Source organism: Stylophora pistillata, chromosome 4, assembly GCF_964205215.1.
Source record: "Stylophora pistillata chromosome 4, jaStyPist1.2, whole genome shotgun sequence".
Classification (NCBI taxonomy): domain Eukaryota; kingdom Metazoa; phylum Cnidaria; class Anthozoa; order Scleractinia; family Pocilloporidae; genus Stylophora; species Stylophora pistillata.
Genome location: NC_142522.1, coordinates 12,213,357 through 12,234,081, shown reverse-complemented (window position 1 = coordinate 12,234,081; position 20,725 = coordinate 12,213,357). Strand labels below are relative to the sequence as shown.

The 20,725-nt window shown below is 37.0% G+C and overlaps 2 protein-coding genes and 1 pseudogene across 2 annotated transcripts in view; 2 read left to right on the top strand and 1 right to left on the bottom strand.

Annotated features, from left to right (window-relative positions):
• The window catches only part of LOC111334056 (coiled-coil and C2 domain-containing protein 2A), a 34,388-nt gene extending 20,333 nt beyond the window's left edge, over nucleotides 1–14,055 (bottom strand). The window contains exons 1-15 of the mRNA XM_088757006.1: nucleotides 13,563–14,055; nucleotides 13,215–13,257; nucleotides 12,404–12,493; nucleotides 11,304–11,369; nucleotides 7,568–7,642; nucleotides 6,654–6,717; nucleotides 5,889–6,025; nucleotides 3,923–3,949; nucleotides 3,618–3,686; nucleotides 2,981–3,097; nucleotides 2,190–2,288; nucleotides 1,889–2,015; nucleotides 1,044–1,306; nucleotides 817–859; nucleotides 152–318 (exon numbers count right to left, since the gene is read on the bottom strand). Of these exons, the coding sequence (XP_088613132.1) occupies nucleotides 152–318; nucleotides 817–859; nucleotides 1,044–1,306; nucleotides 1,889–2,015; nucleotides 2,190–2,288; nucleotides 2,981–3,097; nucleotides 3,618–3,686; nucleotides 3,923–3,949; nucleotides 5,889–6,025; nucleotides 6,654–6,717; nucleotides 7,568–7,642; nucleotides 11,304–11,369; nucleotides 12,404–12,493; nucleotides 13,215–13,257; nucleotides 13,563–13,579 (1,404 nt within the window). The 5' untranslated portion in view covers nucleotides 13,580–14,055. The remainder of the gene's footprint in view (nucleotides 1–151; nucleotides 319–816; nucleotides 860–1,043; nucleotides 1,307–1,888; nucleotides 2,016–2,189; nucleotides 2,289–2,980; nucleotides 3,098–3,617; nucleotides 3,687–3,922; nucleotides 3,950–5,888; nucleotides 6,026–6,653; nucleotides 6,718–7,567; nucleotides 7,643–11,303; nucleotides 11,370–12,403; nucleotides 12,494–13,214; nucleotides 13,258–13,562) is intronic.
• Nucleotides 7,737–9,742, top strand: LOC148732505 (uncharacterized; annotated as a pseudogene).
• A 162-nt stretch (nucleotides 14,056–14,217) lies between the features above and the next one.
• On the top strand, nucleotides 14,218–18,121 carry LOC111334055 (uncharacterized). Its single transcript, XM_022939739.2, has 5 exons — nucleotides 14,218–14,358; nucleotides 14,940–15,438; nucleotides 15,736–16,060; nucleotides 16,571–16,660; nucleotides 17,572–18,121. The coding sequence occupies exons 1-5, from the start codon at nucleotides 14,356–14,358 to the stop codon at nucleotides 17,957–17,959; spliced, it is 1,305 nt and encodes a 434-aa protein (XP_022795474.1). The 5' UTR covers nucleotides 14,218–14,355; the 3' UTR covers nucleotides 17,960–18,121.
• Nucleotides 18,122–20,725: the final 2,604 nt, after the last annotated feature.

Below are 20,725 nucleotides of genomic sequence, written 5' to 3'. Positions count from 1 at the left end.
TCTAGTCATTGAACTATCCCCATTATTTGATAAAAATCTTTGGAAGCTTCTCCTTGAGATTTCTACGGTAATCTCCCCAAATATGATTACATTTACAGTGTCGAAAGAAGCAGGTTAATCAAATTTGCATGCATGTTAAAATGAACAACACCTTGTCGGAATAGTGGGAGGAAAGGGCTTTTCTCCTTCTCTCTGTATACTGTTTATGGTGCTGCTGTAGTCTGGAAGCCAAGACATGTTCCTTGCTGAACAATGGGTGATGGGTGAAAGTCAGAGTGGATAAATCAACATCAAGCTGATATTGAGCACCTCCCTCATCTATGGAAATAAAAAGAGATCATATTCTTCACCCATATAATTATTTAGCAATGATTTATGAATAATATGACCAAATTGTAAGGGAACTTCATACTTCCTACCTGTTGTTTATTTTACAGGATTAAAATCATGACAACCTGCATTATGTTCAATTAGTTTTGTGCCTAATGCTGTCATAAAAAGTTCCTTTTCAGTATCATTTTTCCTCAGATTATTTCCTAAATGAATTTTAATACTATAAATATGCATACAGAACAAAATGCTTTCTTCAAACAAGCATGACCTTCTCCCAGTCATGGCACTTTATGATCACAAGATCAAATTGAAACCAGTCAGTCAGAATAAATGTCTACTACACAATAAACCACGAGAGGTCCAACAAAATACAACTAATACCTCTAGTGCACACAAATAGTGAATAAGAAAAAGCAACTTAATACAATGAATTTTAGAGTTATACAGTAATATGGTTAAAAAATGTCAAGCTCTTAATCTTACCTGTTGAGCCTATGAATCTGCCATCAAATGGCTCCACTTGGGCCTAAACAAAGGAGATAAGACAAGACTGATCCAAGAGATGGCACAGCCACAGGCAACTAGATTTTGTTTTATAAATGACATGTCTTTGCTTAATGATAATATGTCAGGGGTTTTAAGATTTTGGAGTGTAAAGCCTGCAAGCATCTGCAATTCTTTTCCAAAATTTATATTTTACAAAATCATACCTTTATCCACTCTGTTTGTAACAGAGGATCAACCTCCTCAAGGTTTATAACTGGAGGTCTTGTTGGTTTTTCCTTCAGTGGAGAGGATAACCTCTTCAACTGGCCATCTTCTCCAAACCAATGGGTCTGGTTGCCCTCCTTTATCCTGTTTTCCATAATGTTCAAATTGGCAGGAGAAACTTGTGGTGGTTTGCCCACATAGAAACCCTCTTCTTCCCAAAATCGAGGCTCAACACCTTCAGGGACTTTTTCATCCAATGGAACTGAAAAAAAGAATAAAACTGAATGTCATTTCTTGTAGATTATAATTATAACAGTTATTTGCCAGTTTGAAGGGAATTATTTACTTTTAACATAATCGCACGGCATGGGCAAGTTTGTAAATAAACCTGGGTTAAAAACAGATTTAACAATGAAAGTAAATCCACTATCTCATCCACTATCTCCTCATTGAAGTATTATTCAGAGTGTATGTTTTTGTGAGGGGAAATAAACCTTAAGAAAAAACTCTCTTGAGGGTTATTCCAAGTTTGCCATTTGTAAGCTATTCTACCCTTGATTGCTACTCTTAGAATTGATTAACAAACCTTACACCTAATTCTAAGAATAAGAGCATTCAGATCAAGCTACTGGGGCAAGAACTGGGTACTCTTCCACTTTACTGTTATAGTTGTTCTCTTAAATAGTGAACTTAAATACTTGTCCAGTGGTGATGATACTATACTTCAATCAGTAATGAAATACAGTGTCATGTAATATACACCACTCTGTTGGTGTATGTAAGTTCAAGTGCACAACATGTATTTTTTTCAGAAGATCTTAGCAGGAACAACATTGGATCTTACCAGATCTCATACTGGGTATATTGTAAATTTCGATTTCATCCTCTAACTGTTTTGCCAGTGGTTTATAGGGAGGCTTGCCCCAGAATGTCAGCAGTTCATTTTCTCTTAGTGGCTGTTCAGTTGGCTCCTAAGACAATCAATCTTTGAGTTAGTGCATGTACATTGTATAATTAACAATTATAATGTGTTAACAGATTAATAAATAAAATCATTCTACAGAACTACCAACCAAAGTGAAATGCCCAAAGTATTACTGATTGGAATGGGCAATCTGGTGCACAGCACATTTACAGTGTATTACCTCGGGTTCTTCTTCAGTGTCCTCTGCTTCTCTCTTGTCTTTGTCCATTGTCTCTTTTCCCACAAAAAAATTGAATGCTTCTTCTTCTGTGGGGATACCCTGAAAAAAAAAAAGAGCAATAAAATTACACTTACAATATAAATAACAAGCATTCATGTTGTAATTTAAATAATTTTTCCACATATCAGGACTGGAATGATGGAAAATACTGGTCAAAGTATATTAAATTCATTTTGACCTGAAATTCCCTTTTAACTACTACATCTACATTCAAATAAGAGGTTTACCTTCTAAATATGATGAATGCTTCAAACATAAATATTGCAACTTCTTGAGAAGGGGGTATCTAGAGTGCACCATGCTCATTAGCAGGTGCTCGGCTCCAAGTTCAAAACCTCTACCCCTTTATGGATACCAACAGACTAATAAGTGTAGAATTCTTCATGCCAACGTTATGAATGTATTTGGATACTGGGAAGAGTGAGCTTCACATCTCTGCTACTCAATCAGTGCCAATGAAATTTAAAAGTGGTACCCCCAATCCATATTTGACTATCTTCATTTTACAGGTATTTAATTCTTTTGGCTTTCTCATTCTCAGAGGGCAAATTATACAATCATGAAATTTAGCTCTATGAGCGTCAATTTTAAATTGCATTTATGTTATATGTGTACTGTTAAGGGCAAGATGTCTGGTTCTTCCGTCACTCAGCATCAAGAATAAGCTGCAAACAAAAATACCAGACAGTAATTACTTTTTACTGTTAGTAGGAAATAGCACATGTAGATACCTCTGCAGCTCTCTGTCGTGTCAGTGTAGCCATCTTTCTCCATTTGTTTGCACTTGCTATGCTTGCTTGAAGTTCAGCATCTTCTGTGTCATCTTCTTCTGGAACATCACCCAAAAGCTAAAGAAAATCAAAGTCTTTAATATGAACACATTTAATTTACTAGAAGTGAGATTTTCTAGTGATTAACATGGCCAGCTACACAAGAAAGCCTTTGATATTAATAACTGCAAAAAGAGTAACAATTACAACAATCATAAACCTTAAAATGAAAATATTACCAAAAGTATTTTCAGTGATCTAGAAGAAATAGTCATTATGCCTGTGCCCTATACAAAATGTACTGTACACTACAATGTACATTATGGATTGTGTGCTATGGTGATGAAATTCTAATCAGAAGTTACACAGTGTTTTTACAACATTTAATCATAGAGCATGCAATTAAAAGAATTCATAAGACTTTAAACTGGCTTGAAAATTGTAAACAGAAAAAAACTTCAGCCTCAAAGAAAGACATCTACATCCTCACACATGTCAGCTGAGGCACACATTGTTAAACACATTAAGTAAAATTGTTATTTAGCCTAGAATTCATATTATCATAAGTTACTAATTTTAAAATGAAACTTCATTTTACCCCTGCATCATCAAATCTTGTTGGTAAAGGTCTGTCTCTTAAGCCACGCAGTCTTCGTTTTGGTGTGCCCTGATGGAGGCAAAAAGGAGGAATGTCATTTTGTATTTGGTGACCAAAACAATTTCATTAAAATACATCATTAGAGAGAGTTCTTTATAAACGTATCAGTTAAACAAGGCTGAGAACTTCACTTAAACAGATAAAATTACTGTAGTAGCAAACGTATGTGACTTTGCATGTATGCCTTACTATCACTAAAGTAATTTGAATCTTTTTGTAAACCTAGATTAATCAGACAAGTGTACCTCTCCTTCTCCAGATCTGGGAACTGCCTAAAACAAGAGGTATGATCAGTTTTTAGAGTATTATTAATATCTTTGGATACTTCTATTAAAATATATATTAATTTAGTATAAACTAAAACAGTGGATAGCTTTTAAGGTGCCTTCTAAACTCAAATTCCAAATTTCCTTTGTTATTCACCTCTGAGCAACTCAAAGGGGATTTGCACCAAAAATATTATAATTAATGCAGAAATAAAGGGTCTGTCCTGGAACCATTATTATTTATCGTATTTATAAATGATCTACCTAGGCTAGTACTGTACATCGTGGTAAAATAGTCTTGTATGCTGACGATACTGCTCTATTTTTTGCCGATAGAAACATTCAAACTATTCACTCAATCCACTCTACAAGAAGACTTGAATGCCATTGGCGAATGGTTTTCTTTGAATCGCGTGCTAGTAAACTGACTGCGACAAAACCATTGTCATGCGTTTTGCTTTAAACAGTGTCTCGCAAGATCACAAGGACTCCTTATTTTTATTGCCAGGGCAATCTTCTGGAGCTGTCAAACACTGTGAAATACTTGGGTTTAATTTTTGATGCTTCTATGGACTGGCATGAACACATAAACAGCATTTCTAATAAAGTAACTCATACATTAAATTCATTGGGAAGAATTCGCAAATATTTAGATACTGATACCTGTAAGCTTTTATATATGACTTTAGTTCAGCCTTTAATGGAATATTGTGATATTGTCTAGTCCAATGCTGATAGCACATCTCTTCAAAGACTTCTTAGGCTTCAGAAACGGATTATTCTCCAAAAGAAGATTAGGGAAGACCGTGCGGCAAATTTGTTTTGTGAACTGGGATATGGGTCTCCTTGTTGGAATGTTGGAACTTTCACAAGTGTGTAACTGTATTTAAATGCCTTAATGGACATTATCCACCCTATCTGAGAAGGCTTTTTTCCTATAATTCAGATTTCCACCATTACAATACCAGAAATAGAGGGAATCTACATATGGTCAAAATAACTTAGAACTAAATCTGGCTACAGGTCATTTACCTATTCAGCTGCTAAACTATTTAACAACCTTGATCATGCCAAAAAATGCTCCCTGACACTTAAAGAGTTTGTAAATAACAACTGGCCTAAATAACTTGTAATAATCTAAGTATATAAATCGGCATCGTAGGTTTATTGTTAACGGAACAAGGACAAAGGGTTATTTATTTATTTATTTTAACGTTTACAATATATTAATATATATATATTTGTGTGTGTATGTTTTTAATATTTTAGATGCACAGCTTCACTGCAAATAAGTGACTAAGCTCTATGGATTCTGTGCCTAATAAAGCATCTATCTATCTATCTAAATGAGTTAAAATCATCTTTTGGTGCTTAATATTATCTCACTGCTTTAGTATAAATTTACGATTAAAAACAACTATTCATATCAGTGTCTGTGGCTACTGCTTGATATTTACCTTGCTACATTGGGTTAGGTAAATACTGTAGTACCCTGGCTTCTAACTCAAACTCCCAAGGAAAACAAAAAGTGGTTAGAGTAAGCAAGGGTGTGAGTTAGCTGATAGTTGAGGACTGAAAAAGTGGGTCAAAGAAAATCAGATCTAGCTTGAGTTACTAAGGGGGGGGGGGGGGGAGGGGGTTCCAGTTAATGTGATTCAACTGCATCAACCACTGACCACCTTCACTTTGGTGAAAAGTTGTTAACTATTTACACTCAAACATGGCTTTTGCATTAATGCAAATTGATATCAATTTGGAGACCCTTCTAACAAGTTTATTCCATTATTGGAACTTTTCAGGATACTTATGCTAGAGTGGACTTTCACTCTTCATGCGTGCTTCAAATAAATCTTGGCTGAAGTTTGGAAAGTTGATGTAGATAGAGTCTCTACTTCCTTTGCCAAGTCCATAAGAACAGAATGTGCTGTTAGTGTTTTAAAAATACCTGTTTTCCTCGCACTTTACTTCTGAGCCTTTCTCTAATAGAGGCATTCAGACTCATGCTTTCCCCTGGTGATGAGGACTTGCCAGAATCCATAATTTGCTGAAGCCTGGGGCCTGGTTCACTAAGCCTGGAGGGACCTTTGAAGATGATTAGAACATAATGATCAAGGAGTGTTGGATAAATAAACGAAAAAATGACATGGATAATACAATTTATGCTAGTATATACAAATTTTGAAAAGAAAAAGCCTCTTCTTTAAATCACACAATTATCAACTAGAGGTTAATCAAGTATGGACACTGCAAACTGTCCATGTTTGCAATACTATATGTAACCTTCAAACAAATTAGCCCCATGCACAATCAGTTTTAGGTGTGTGTTTTTTTCTCGAATTTGAATGACCATTTATATTCTACATATAGGTTGCAACCAAATAAACTTAAACTGCTGCCAGAATGCTCTCATGACTATTACTGATTAGCACTTGTGAGACACTTGCTTGAACACTCGATCGTTACTAAAAATTTGAATCCTTGTTTTGGTGTTAAAAAGGCAAATCATTGGGTTATAATGATTCTTAAGAGATATGTAATCTATAAAAGGTTGCGCTGACAATCAGTAACAGTGCAGAATGTCTTTAATACCTTTTTGTAAGATATAAGACAGCTGCTGGGTAATTCAAGACTTGGACTTTTTCACCGAGAACCAAGTAATAGGGCTAATTATAATTTAACTGCAATTTTGAAAATTAGAAATAGGGGCAACCTGCAGACGGTGATTCTGCATTGGTCCTTTCTTCTCCCCATGCCCCACCAAAAGTATTGGAAAGCTGAAACAGTGATAAAAATACAGCTTTAAGTGAAGAAAACATAAAGAGCTACATTGCATGCAAAAATGAGATACATGACATCAGTTCTTTTAAATGGTATGCAAATGAATCTTGACAGCTACAGTCGTTACCCAGGCATAAACCTTTTAGAAATACAGCTTTAAGTGAAGAACAAATGAAGAGCTACAGAGTATGCAACAAGATACAAGACATCTTTAAAATGGTATGCAAATGTTCTTGACAGCTAAACAGCTTTTACAACTGTAAGGTGTGTCTTGCATATACAGTCGCTACCCATCAATGTTTCCAGCAAACATCACCAGTCAAGTCTGAAGATAATAACTAATGGCCATAACTCTCTGCAAGGTTTTCTCTCCTCAAAGACCAAAGTGACTTAATATCAATGATATTTAAAATTGTTTGTTCTCTACTCTACCCTAAAAGTGAACTTTTTGAATAAAAAAAAGAAGTCAAATTCAGGTCATCATAATTACTCCAATGAGCAGCCACTAATACTCACGGTCTTCAAATAAGTGAGGAGAATTTGCTACCTTTCTATATTCAAGAAATGGATAGATATTCTAGTATTCTTGGATAAGAACGAATAAACTGTGGGCCCCGTCTGCTGCAGGGTTAGGGGTAGGAGACGTTAATTTCCCACGCACGAGATTACTGTGTGGTGGATGTCCTCCCCTGGGCGGGATGGGTGGGTGTTGGCCCTGAAAAGCCCCTATGGAGAGTGGTCAATTAACATATGCACATGTATGTATGTATGTATGTATCATCTTGAGACCTATATACTTCCTCTCCTTGAATTACACCGCACTATTGCTATAAACAAACATTGTACCTCATCTTTTCTCTGCTGCCTTCTTGTCTGAAGATCCTGTAGCAAATCCCCATCTTCTTCAAGATCCTGTAAAGACTGCAAGTAAAACCAACCTTGTAAATACTTTTCTAAGGAAGAAACATAGAAGAGAAGCATGAATAGAATGGACAAAAGCATTCTCTGAGTCAGAATGAAATTTCACGACTACAACCTACGCGCCCAGGATGCAGACCTGGGCGGAGGAAAGTGAAATCTGTTGATATCGGCGGTGGGGAAACATGGAAACATTCTACGCTCTTGGATAGTGACACTTTTAAGAGTTTAAATGTTTTTGGAGATCAAAACAGAGGACATTTGCATACTTCATCGAGGAACTTATTAAATATTCAAGTTGACACTCCTGGCAGTGGCAATCATAACAATAGCATTCTCACTTCCCGCCTGCCTGTCTCTACAATAGATCCAGCTCTTGATACGGGCTCGCAGACGACCCAAAGTGAGCAGCCGCTGCTGGGAAAGTCAGCTTATCATGTACCGAAGATTATGGTTACAAAAGTAATCTCCTTAGTACCTAAGATTGATGAGGTGCAGGAATTTATTCATCGAAGCAAGGCCGGTCTGGTATTCATTACTGAAACTTGGCTGAAATCAAGTATCCAAGACTCTGTTATTGACATTTCTGGTTATACCATTCTACGAAAGGACCGGTCCTTAGATAACCACCGCGGGGTCTGCATCTACTTGAAGGATGATGCTTTTAAATACAATCGGCTTGATGAACTCTCGTGCTGTGATGAGCATGAAACGTTATGGGTACAGCTACGCCCTCCTCACCTTTCAAGGGACTTTTCCTCCTTAATCGCAGCAGTTATATATCATCCCTGCTGGTCAAAGCCCAAAAATGATTTAAATGAGTGATCACTTATACAAATCATTCTCCTTAGCTGAGTCTAAATTTCCTAATTGTGCTTTGATCGTGGCTGGCGATTTTAATTGCCTTGATGTCAAGTCGATAAAATGCCACTTTCGTCTGAAGCAAATTGTAAAGAAGCCTACAAGAAAAAGTGCAATTCTCGACTTGGTGCTTACTAATTTGCACGAATTCTATGTCACTCCACAATCGTTTCCACGTTTTGGTCTCTCTGATCATAATACCGTCACTGCCAATGCAAGGGCTAGAGACACCAATGATGACACTTCAGTCAAGGTAGTACTCAAGCGAGACAAAATTAATGAGCAAGCTGGAAAGCTGAACTAGGCCGATATCTAAATTCCATGGACTGGTCTTGCTTGTTCGCGAACGCTCAAAACTGCCAGGACATGGTAAATGTATTCCAGGAAAGTGATACAAACAGGACTGGACTGCCTGATGTCTATGAAAACAGTCCGTGTCAATACATCTGATGTCCCATGGATGACCCAACACTTAAAAGGTCTTATATTGAAAAGGCAAAAGGCCTCTCACACTCATGGTGCGGAATCAGCGCAGTACAAGTTCTTTAGGAACATTGTAAATTGTGAAAGGAAAAATTGCAAAGGGAACTTCTATAACACCAAGATTGTACATGCGAAGGACGACAATCCAAAGTTATGGTGGAAAGAAGTGAAGTGGCTCTGTGGCGCCAAGTCCCACTCAGGCGACTTGAAACACTGGATTCAAATAGGTGTCGAGGATCTGTCTGATCAGGATCTAGCTAATATGATCAACAAAGCTCTTTTGGAGTCTCTTGAGGAATATCGCCTGATGCAACCACTGGTCAAGGTACCCATGGAGATTGATACGCCAGATCTACATGAAAATTAATATCAGAACTATGGATTCTACAGTTGCTATCCAAGCTCAACCCATCTAAGGCGAGTGGCCTGGATGAGGTGCCAAATTGGCTCTTGAAGGAATTCGCGGATTTTCTTTCTTTCCCAGTCAGCAAAATCATCAGTGCATCACTTAGAGAGCAGTGCTTGCCGCATATATGGAAACTTGCTGATGTGACCCCCCTACCCAAGAGGAAGCCTGTAGAAGATCCCAAGAAAGACTTGAGACCAATCTCACTGATGGCATGCCTCTCTTAGGTGGCAGAGGAATGTGTTGTAAGTGATTATGTCAAACCAGCTGTCTTGAGAGTTTTGGATCCAAACCAGTATGAGGTTGTGCTGAACTCCTCTACAACCCAAGCTCTGATTCACGTGATTCAATGATGGGCACAAGTGACTGACGGAAATGGCGCCACCGTGAGAGCCACACTATATGATTATAGGAAGGCTTTTGATCTTATAGATCATGACATTTTAGTTAGGAAGCTGACCGTCTTGGAGATACCCAAACAGATAATTAATTGGATCATACATTTTTTGTCGGGCCGTTTTCAGCCAATTAAACTTGCAAAGGGTTGTTTTTCCGAGTGGGAGTCAGTTCCATCCAGCGTCCCACAAGGAACAAAGCTAGGGCCGTGGTTATTTCTTGTGCTTATTAATGATCTTGAAGTAAGTAGTGGCATAAATGCCGAAATGTGGAAATATGCTGATGACACTATGACCTCAGAAGTTGTCATCAAAGGAAGGACATGTATTTCGCAAAGGATAGCTGACCGTGGAATGAAATGGTCCTCTTAAAATAGGGTACAACTGAACAATGATAAATGTAAAGAGCTTTGAATTAGTTTCAGTAAACAAAAGCAGGAGTTTCCTCCAATTATAGTTAATGGGAAAGGTGCAGAGACTGTAAAGTCAGCAAAACTCCTTGGGGTCACCATAAGTGATGACCTGTCATGGAACGAGCATGTTAGTGAGGTTATAAACAAGGCCTCTAAACGTTTGTATTTTTTGGTGCAGCTTAAGAGGGCGAGACTCCCGACAAGTGAATTAGTCTTATTCTATTGTACTTCCATTCGATCCATACTTAGTTATGCGGTAGCGGCGTTCTTTTACTTGCTGCCATTGTATGTCAAGACAGAACTGGAGCGTGTCCAGAAAAGGGCGCTGGCTATTATTTTCCCAGGGATAGACTACAGTGATGCTTTAGTCAGCACTAAACTACCAAGCATTGAACGTTACAATAAAAATATTTGTAAGAAGACCTTTAATTCTATTTTAAATGATAAACATTAAGAGTAACTGGTTATGAAATCTTTTACCCTCAGCCCATAAGTCGTCTTACCATCTAAGACGATGCAGGCGTTTTGAAACACCAAGGTGGAAAACAAATAGGTTCAGGGACACATTTTTAGTGAAATCTTGTATTGAGCATGATATTATATAAATATAGCTTTATTAATTTTAATAATACGTTTCATCATTTTACAGTATTCAATTTCACTTTTAGGCTTATTATTATTCTTACATTAGTCATACTTTTGGACATTCTGTTACAATTTTTGTAAATACACAATTCAGCCCCTTAGAGGGCTGCCATGTATTTATTTGTGAAATAAACCTTTAAACCTTAAAAGAGAATGTAGGTGGGTGACAAGAAGCCAGGATTACTCCCAGTTTGCAAAAATTCTTTTTAATTCAGCTTCTACATCCATTATTTGCAGACTGTCAGGGGAAGAAGACTGGCAGTATTCAATAAAAATGCAGAAATCCACATTTTGAAGTGACCAAATCATGCAACAAACATTATTGAACTTTAATACAATATTGTCAGTAGAAGTTAAGCATTTTTTATATTTACAGTTGATAAAATTCATACGTGTATACTCGTGGAATATAGTTTACATAAATAGCATAACTGATCTTCAAAACTTTTTGAAAGGCTCACCTCAACCATGGTGTCTCCTGCTGGACTAAGAGTCTCTATCTCTGTCCTAGTTGCTGGTCTTACAGGCTATAATTAATAAATGACCCAAAAAGGAATAAATTATATAATGGCCTGGTATGTAAAAGTGCAAAATAAGGCAAATCCTGGGTTCTGATTGGTTATTCAAGCAGGCAAGATGGGTCTTTCTTACATATCGAGGATGATGCCCACTTTGACACAACCTCAGTCACAAAAAGGCAGAAAAAAAAAAAACTTGGCTCATATCTTGCCATCCTGATAACACATTTGGTCAATAGTCCTAAGTAGTTTATACTACAGAATGTACAATTAAGGCTCATGCTATAGTATGACTGATTTATATTGAAAAGAAAACTAGATATTAGAAAAAATGAAAAAGTAAATGAGTGAAAAAATAATTATCTTAATACTAATTAGAACATAGCTAGCAGAGTCGCGCAATCAAATTCATTATAAGTAAGCGTGCTCAAAATCCCGATAGTGCACGCTGATAGCGTCAGCAAATCCGACTTCGCCAAAAAAATTTTTTTTCGCGCGAGCGGCCATTGCTAGTGCGGGGAAAAATAATGCATTTCGCAACAATAATGGATACAAACAGAAACTCGGCCTGCTATTCCGAAAACGAAGACAATGTTTCGACCTTTTCCCATGGGCTAGAGTTCTTAAATGAGGCAGAAAAAGAGAAAAACAAAGGAAAAGGAGACTTGGCATCAGCGCCGTCACGATTCGCTTCAACTGATATTGGTGTCCGTTTTTCGCGTCGCATTTGATGCACAATTCCACCGGCTATGTTCTAAAACAATTGGTTCATGCTTTCAGCTGTGCACTTATCGAGTTATGGAGCACGTGGGAAGTTTGGAGAGCACTCAAGAAGCTAGAGTTGCCCTCGGCTATCGCCTCGGGCAACTCTTACGCTTCTTTCGTGCTCTCCAAACTTCCCGCGTGCTCCATAACTCGATAGTGCACGCTAAAGCATGAACCAATTGTTAATTCTAGCAAATTTCTTCTGAAACAAATACATGTATAAAATTGTACTTTTATGGTGACATGGGCAAGGGGCAATAACAACAACAGAAACTAACCGTGTCTGTGCTGCGTACTGGAGTCACTGTTTGATGTAGAGTGTCCTCTGTGTCAGATCTGTAAGATCCTGTGTCTGACATTATTGTGGCCTATATATATTCATGTTTTTGAAAGATAATGGAGATAGATAAACAATAGCATCTATTTGGTGTGAAAATATACACAGATATTTGTCTTTGGAAATTATCTGTTTCGAGATGCAAACAGTTTTCCGAGAGCGAAGCTCAAAGTATCTATAAGCTTTAAGGAACAGATAATATTCATGGACAAATAATTATACACTACAATAATTATTCTTAGCACAAAATAGAGGCTATTGTGTTTATTATCTTTCAAATATCTTGCAGCAGGTGTGAAAAAATGTTTATGAATAGCTTACTGCAAGCTGTTTGCTGCATGGGATGTTTTCCTTTGAGTGTCCTCTGGCTGGGCTTTATGAACAAACAAATATTTCCCTTCTTTTGAAACAACCACTAAATGGTCTCTCATCTTCATGCACTTAAACTTTAAATGAAGACTCATTGTAGTGGATGTAAGGTTTGAAAATTGGGGAATATCCCTTTGGTGATACCCTCAGAATCCCACAGTTTTAGATTGTGAACATTAGGTCATGTGATGCACTTGGATCAATTGTGCATGAGCAAAAATATTTGATGGATCATATAACAACAGATAACCATGCACATTGTACTGAATGTTGAGAGAGAAATAAAACGTTTTTGCAGAATTATCTGAGAATAAAAATACTTCTTCATAAATACCTGCATACAGCACAACTAGAAATGTAACATTTAACCGTACATCAATTACCTCCATTGCAGCCCTTCTCTTTTTCATCTTTTCTCTCAAAGCTCTGCAGTAACAAGCAACAAAAATAACCATTTAAAGGATTTAAAATGACTGCACGATTACTTCCTGGTGTTTTAAACAACAGTGTAGTCGGGCACAAAATCAAAATAATCAAATCTTGAACAAATTTTTTAGTGTGGGTACTAATTAGACGGTTAACAAATCATGATTGCTATTGAACAGAGTCGAAACACTCTTTATGCATCATGGTTCTTAATTAACGACACATTTTCTTTCTTATGTAACTCACAGCTCAGCTCATCAGTTTATAAATTTACATGGATGCACTCATTATGTATTAAAACTAACCTGTCAGTACTGTCCATGTTGCTTCTTTAACGTTTCTTAATTTATGGCCTTGTTCAATGTTTGGTGACTATCGCTTCTGCATCAGCCAAAGTCAGCTGACTTCGATCACCTCAGTCGTCATTGTCAAGCTTTAAATTTCACAAACATGAACTTCTGTTTCTTAAAGTCTTCCAAAGTCATTCAGAGATTTTTTCCTCCATGCTGCAGCCATTTTATCCTTGTAGAATACTGCTAACTCAAGATTTAGAGGAAGTTTTAAACTTAAACAACATAAACATCTCTCGATCGGTGATCAACCATGGATTACAAACTCGTTTATGTTCCCATGGCACCATGCATGTGCTTACATAAAACCACTCAGTACTTCAAATAAACTATATGCACTTATTTTACTAGGATGACCTCCAAGAAAATTCACAAAATCCGAACAGAAATCCACGAAACAAGTAAACAAAAAGTAGCCATATTTTCCTCTGCAGAAATTCGCGCGGATAATATAATTAGTTCCCAGTTTTCTCGCTTATCGAAACTACCCAGAATTCTTGTTAACTTCTGCCATGACTGTTGCCAAAACACTAAAGTGTTGAATTTTTTTATATTTCACCTATTACCATACCATTTTCCACGAGAATGAAAAGCTGCTGACTGAACATATGAAGGACTGATGGTATGGTTGCTTGAGAGAAAAAAAAATCTAAGTTCATTTTGGGCGAAATTTGGCGTTGTAACCGGTTCTGCAACTGATTTTTACAATTGAACCGTAAGGAATCATTCGTGATAACATCTCGGAATTATGGTAGGTCTCTCTGTTTTTTATGTATGTTGATTCATTGCATACTCCCTTAGCCTATTTTCGCTGTCATGATGATGATTATCACAGTGACTTTTTAATTTTAAACTATAATTAAAAATACTGAAGTTTTGACGAAGAAAATTATTGTGCGAAGTAATGCCGAAGGTGATTGCCTCTGTTTTGGTCATTGATCAGGAACCGTTCTCCTTAGAACGGTAAATTATCGTTAACTCAATCTCTGGCCTGTGGTGATGTGATCTGTTGAGTTCTTTTTTCCCATGTAGTTAATGTGCCCATTAAGGTGTTGTGAATTAACCTACAGTACACAATAAGGGCAAGTAAATTAAAGGGAAAAAGAGATTGAAATGAACCATCGGACTAAAAATACCTCGTACAATATCATACATACAGTGTATCATGTGTAGTTGCAATATCTGTAGCCTCATTTTATGAGAGATATCGAAAGTTGAGTCTTTCATTCATTATGCAGAATTCTTCCTTTCCTTCAATTTGTATAGCAGGTCGTGAAAGTCTTTCTTTTTCACACAATTTTAAATACTGGTATAATTTTTGTTATGTTCCAGTTCCAACCAAAGAAAACAGAGGAAGTTGAAAGTGACTCTGACTGGGACAGCCTTCCTGGAGATGTCCAAGAACCATCCTCTAGCCCTGATTCAACTCCCAGACACCAGCCGGCTCCCCCACCTCATTCCCCAAAGGGCCATGTTTCTCAGAAGAGACCTCAGATTAAGTCGCAGGCAGCAATAGCAACCCCAGAGAAAAACTCTATAACCAATACACCAGTGACACAGCCTGTATCCAAACCTGGTACACCTGCATCAAGCAACAGACCAAGTCAGCTATATGGAAAACCTGGAATTACCACCTTTGTTGACAGGAGCTTAAATTCTACTTCAGTTACAGATAACAGCTTGGAGAATTCTCAGAACCAGGGGCTGAGCCCCAATATAAATGAGAATAGATTGCAGAAAGAAAGACTGGGGAGACAAAATGAAGGAATCCACCTAGAAATGAATGAGGTGGATAATAATGGACGTAATCCACCATTTACAGATTTTCAAGGTACTGTAAGGCACAGAAGAAGGAACAGGCTATAGTCTGCAGAATAGGCCACATTTTTTGTGCATCTTAGAGAAAAATAGAGACAAGCAAAAAAATTATGCTCCTTTGTTTGTGTATGTCTCAGGGGTTGCACATTCTTCATGCTTGTGTCTCCTCTTGCCTGTAAAATTCCAAAATGACATCTGCTCAGCAGGTTATTAATAACTATTTTACTGTTAGGAGACAGTATAATTTTTCCTTTTTTCACCTTCTGAGTATTCTGTGGTAATGGTCCTTTATTTTTCAATTTTATGACAGCCAATCTCCCTCAGCAAAATGCTGGAAAACTTACACAAAATGAGAAACCTAAGGCAGGAAAGATCAAGCCATCTTATTTGGCAACCAAGGAGGCAAATCATGGGAACCATTCTTGGGATTCTGATAGTGAACAAGAGCAAGAACTGGTTACACATAGCAGAGAACCATTGACACCACGTCAAAAAAATTCTAAAAAGGGTAACCATGAAGAGAAAAGTGTACACCTAGAACATGAAACAGCCATAGTAGAGAATTATGGCAAGTCTCTGACCTTAGAAACATGCTGTGTACCTCTAGAGACTCGGAGTGAAAGACAAATAAGTGGGTAAGTCATTGATGTCTAGTATATACTGTAATAAAGGGCAATTACTTTCTTGTGGGTTTGTGAGCACAGTTTCTATATGCAAAATTATTTTTAATCACTTGAGTATTGCAGATGGATGGTATCTAATTATAATTATGTGTGGCAGTTATAGTGGACAATTCCTCATTTGATTGTGATATTGAGTGTGGCCTGGGTCTTCAAAACATCAGACACTTCCTTCGGCAGTGCATGTGGTTATTCTTAGCACTACTCTAAGTGTACATCACACTAAAAGTCACATAACCCATGCATACAGGAGAGATGACTGTTATCTGCATACTTGTATGTTTTGTCACTCCAGGTTATCTTTTCTCATGCAGACTCGTGCATCTTTAGAAGTGGCTCTATAACAGTAGGATGGATTGGATTTGAACGTACAGCTTTCAATTTAGTAGACTATGAAATCAGTAGAAGGAAATTATTGTGCTTTGAGATAATGAAAAATTGATGAAATTAACTGATTACCCCTAGGCGTTCATATCATTTTGATCATGGTCACAACCATCATTTTGATGTCAGACCAGAATGGAAGGAAGCTTACATGAAGGGAGTAGCAGACAGGTAAATTCCTTTTTTTTTTTTTTGTTTCAGTGGCAGTTGGACACCCACCCCTTAAGGACACCCCTTGTAAACATAGAACTTATAATAATAGTTGCTTACAAAACCTCTGAAACCTGAAATCCTCCTTTCAACTTTACAGGCTTACACATGAAAGAGTAATTTAATGTATTTTAGTCAGTGGACCACTGTTTTTTTTAATCAGCAATTATAATGTACACAGAACACAGTAGCTACTGTGGGGGATGCATGTTTTGCAAGACTGTTTGTTACACAAATGCACTGAAGGGGGTAAGTTTTTATGGAAACTGTGGTGCTGCATTGGTGGGGGTATTACATTAATTAGGTTTTATCTACTGAGTTAATTAAATGTAAATTGCCTATTGCAGAGATTTTCTAAAGCTGATATTTTGAACACGAGTCCTTTGTCAGTGTGACTGGGTTAATGATCATTTCACTCTGACAAAGGGCCAACACCTGAAATGTCAGCTTTTAAAATCAAATTAGTTGTTCCCAGTAGTTCCATTCAGCTGAAAAATCCAGGTACACATGCCTTTGAAGATTGATGTCTGTTGAACCTGAAGGGGGGTGTTTAGCCATTTAGAGTCAAAGAAGAATCCTGAATTATGTTACTTAATAAATGTTTTTGTCTGTATGCTATTCAATGAGTTATAATTATTTTAAAAGCCCAGTCATATAATGTGAGTTGCCTGGTGTGCTTCAAGTGCAAGATTTTAGTCCCTCTCTTGTCAAAAAAGCTTTTGTTTGAAATGTACTTAATGTGATTTTAGTAATTTCATTCAATCTGTCAATGATAAATGATAGTATATTATTCATATTTATAATTTATTTTGTGATTCTCTACTAAGGATTATACTAATTAATTTATTCATTTTCTATTACATTTCTTGTAGATCTGAAAAATGGCTCCACTATTTTTGGCAGGAGTTTTTCAGCACAGTTCGCATCATTACTGACTTTGCATTCATCTTTGTATTAGAACTATTACGGTTTGTCTTCCATTATGTTTTGCTCCGTGTACTTGGGGGAATCATCATTGTGGTTGGAGATCATTTCTTAAAACCATACTTGGCTTTGGTTTTTAACAGCATTATTCAACCTGCCTTTATTTTCACATGGAATGTTCTAAGTGGCATAAGAAACCTTTTACAGCCATTAATGGACATCAGTAGTGTCTTTATCACACAGCTGGGTTCCTTACTGAGGGCATTTAGGCTCTTTGAACTTAACTGGAAACCAGTGTATGAAAGAGGGCAAAAGCACGATGTCCATGTATTGTAGCTACTGCTAATGACAAATACAACCTTAAAGGGTCAGGGGATTAGGCTCAGCTATTAAGGAAGTTTAGCAGATTTGTTGTGTTTATGCATATTGTGCCTAAAAGTTTGTTACTTTTTAGTTCTTTTATTTAATTTTAACCCCTAAACTCCTAAGATCTCAAAAGTAACTCTCTGTACTGTCTACTGTAAATTTCTTGTAATGTTAATTCTAAGGATTTGGTCCTAAGGTCTTTCCATTTTAAATCAAATAACATCCCCAGGCTGATATTTCTCTTTATTCTCCTCACCTCACTGCTTGACAATGTATTGATTCTGTAAGGAGAAATGACTTAATTCTTGGTCACTCCAAGGGTTGAAGTGCACAAGGAAGAAACTTACCATATATTTACAAATGGGGCAATATGTGGTGAGAAAAGTTAACTTCCATCAATACTGTCACTCCTATTTTGTCAATTTAGCATGTGCTGAACTTATAAATTCTCCTTATGATTTTATTGCATTACCAGCATCTAGCAAACGATTTTGGGAAACAGTCAAAGAGAGATTCTTATTCTGATTAGCCATCAAATGATCTCGATTATTTATATAGAAATTTATGGCAAGCTAGAGGAGAGAAATACCTTTCAGATTCGCCTGATTCCCTCTTTCCAACAAGAACCCTGATTAGATGATATTGGTGTTGCTGACCAAAGCATTCCATTGGGGATCAGAACGGAGTACATAAAGATTTCAAATTGATCTTAAATGTCTGTTTTTCCTTTGAAAAGATTTGCTGAAGTCACTTCTTTGTTCATAGTTGTCTGTGAGCCCCTGAAAGCCATTCTGCTGATCAAAAGCTTGGTTTGGACTGTTTGGTTTTTTACTTGCAATCCATCTACTACTGAAAATTTCCATCCAAAATCACCACTTATAATACCTGTAGTATTGAATGATTTTATGAAATGTTAGTGAAAAATGCTTTTAAAATGTTTCTTTGGTGTCCCCACTTTGAGTTTCCTTTTTATTAATTCTATTTATCATATGGCTGTGTCTCACAAAGACTGGGAACTACCGAATTCACGAATTTGATTGGCTGAAATCAAAATTGAAAGCGGTCTAGATTTTCCCATCTAAACCAGCATCTAGACCAGTCTAGAAAAAAAAGGTACAAAGAATATAAAAAATTGGCGTATAAGACACAGCCATAATTAATAAATAACTAGGTCGGTCTGTATGGGAGAATCGTGACCTCGGTCAAGATTCTCCCATACAGACTTCCTGCCCGGTTAATAAGAACTAAATAATAGCATCAAATGGTACTGTATAATAACTGGGAACTGGGCATCCATTGTTGCTTACTGATTTAGTTTTGAAGTTTACATCTACTTCAAACGTATTAAGTTTGTACATTTCTTTTTATTAAATGTATCTGTTGAAAAGATAATATATTAAAAACTTTTTTACTCTGACATGTAGTTCATGAACAGTGTTCATCACTCAGAGAAGTTTCCTTCGATTTTGTTTTAAGAGCGTTCCCCGCGCGACCAGCCAATAACTGTTTTATAATGTTCTGCTCATGCATACACTTTTTTGAAAATAAGAGTAGATCAGTTCCTTGTGCAGAGCGATTTTTCTGAAAATATTTCTGGGAAAACAAACTTAGCCACCAATAAAACAATTATTTAATTCTGTGATAAATTATTTACCTAGGCTGCGCATTTGATAAATAATCAATCTTCTCTCCATTGTGGAGTTTTGTGGATAAATTAACGCATTATCGTTTGCCGCACGGTGTAGGTTCGGGCTATCAATTTCGCGACGTTTCGACCGCTATTCTGCTAGTCTTTGTCAAGTGAATTTTATTTTATTTGACCAATGTGAAATATTGGCCCAGATTATTTTTCATTATGACAACCAGAGTTACATTCGGTAAGGAATTAAGAAGGACTTTCTGGGGCGGATCTAGGATTTATTTAACTGGGGTTCGGAGAATTGTCCGAGGGCATGCTTCCCCGGGAGATTTTGAAAATAAGTTCTTCGGAAAAAGGATTTCCAGCATTTTGAGGGACAATTTAGGGGTTCGACCGAACCACCCAAACCACCCCTGGATCCGCCTCAGCCTTTTTTCACAAGAGTTTATCTTAACTTTTAAAATAGTACTGAGAAACAGTAATGAGGTACAAGTGTTAAGCTATTGAGCAAAGAATAGATTGGAGGTAACCTTGGTTTCCAATTCTTACCAAGCAATTTGGTAGTGTCAACTAAGTTGAAATTGTAACTTGGCCACCGCCCTTAGTCAGAGCGAATGGAGGAATTGTGGGTTGTGTGTGGGTTTCTATAGACCACTTTCATAAATAGCTGCCGGATTAACATTCTTTTGTTTAAATTTAAATAAGCCCTTCTGGCCTCGCTTGAGATAATGTATTCTTTTGAATTTTGTACTGGAGAACGAGGCCAGAAGGGCTAATTTAAATTTAAACAAAAGAATATTAATCCGACAGCCATTTATGAAAGTGCTCTATGTAGAAAATGAAGCTACGCTATTGGTGGGGGCATGGCGACGAGAAAAACACGAACAAATTACTAAAATGAAAAGCATTCGTTGATACCTGTGGGATCCCAAGAGTGCCGATTTGGAAGATAAACTTTTGTTCAAAAGTTTTGCGGCTTTCCGAGCCAACTAAATGAAAGGAAAGACCGCAGATTGCCATATGTTACTTAGAATGATTAGGTAGATTAAAGTGTCTAGCGACTGGTTTTGATGCGTCCTTGTCATTCCTTTCTACGT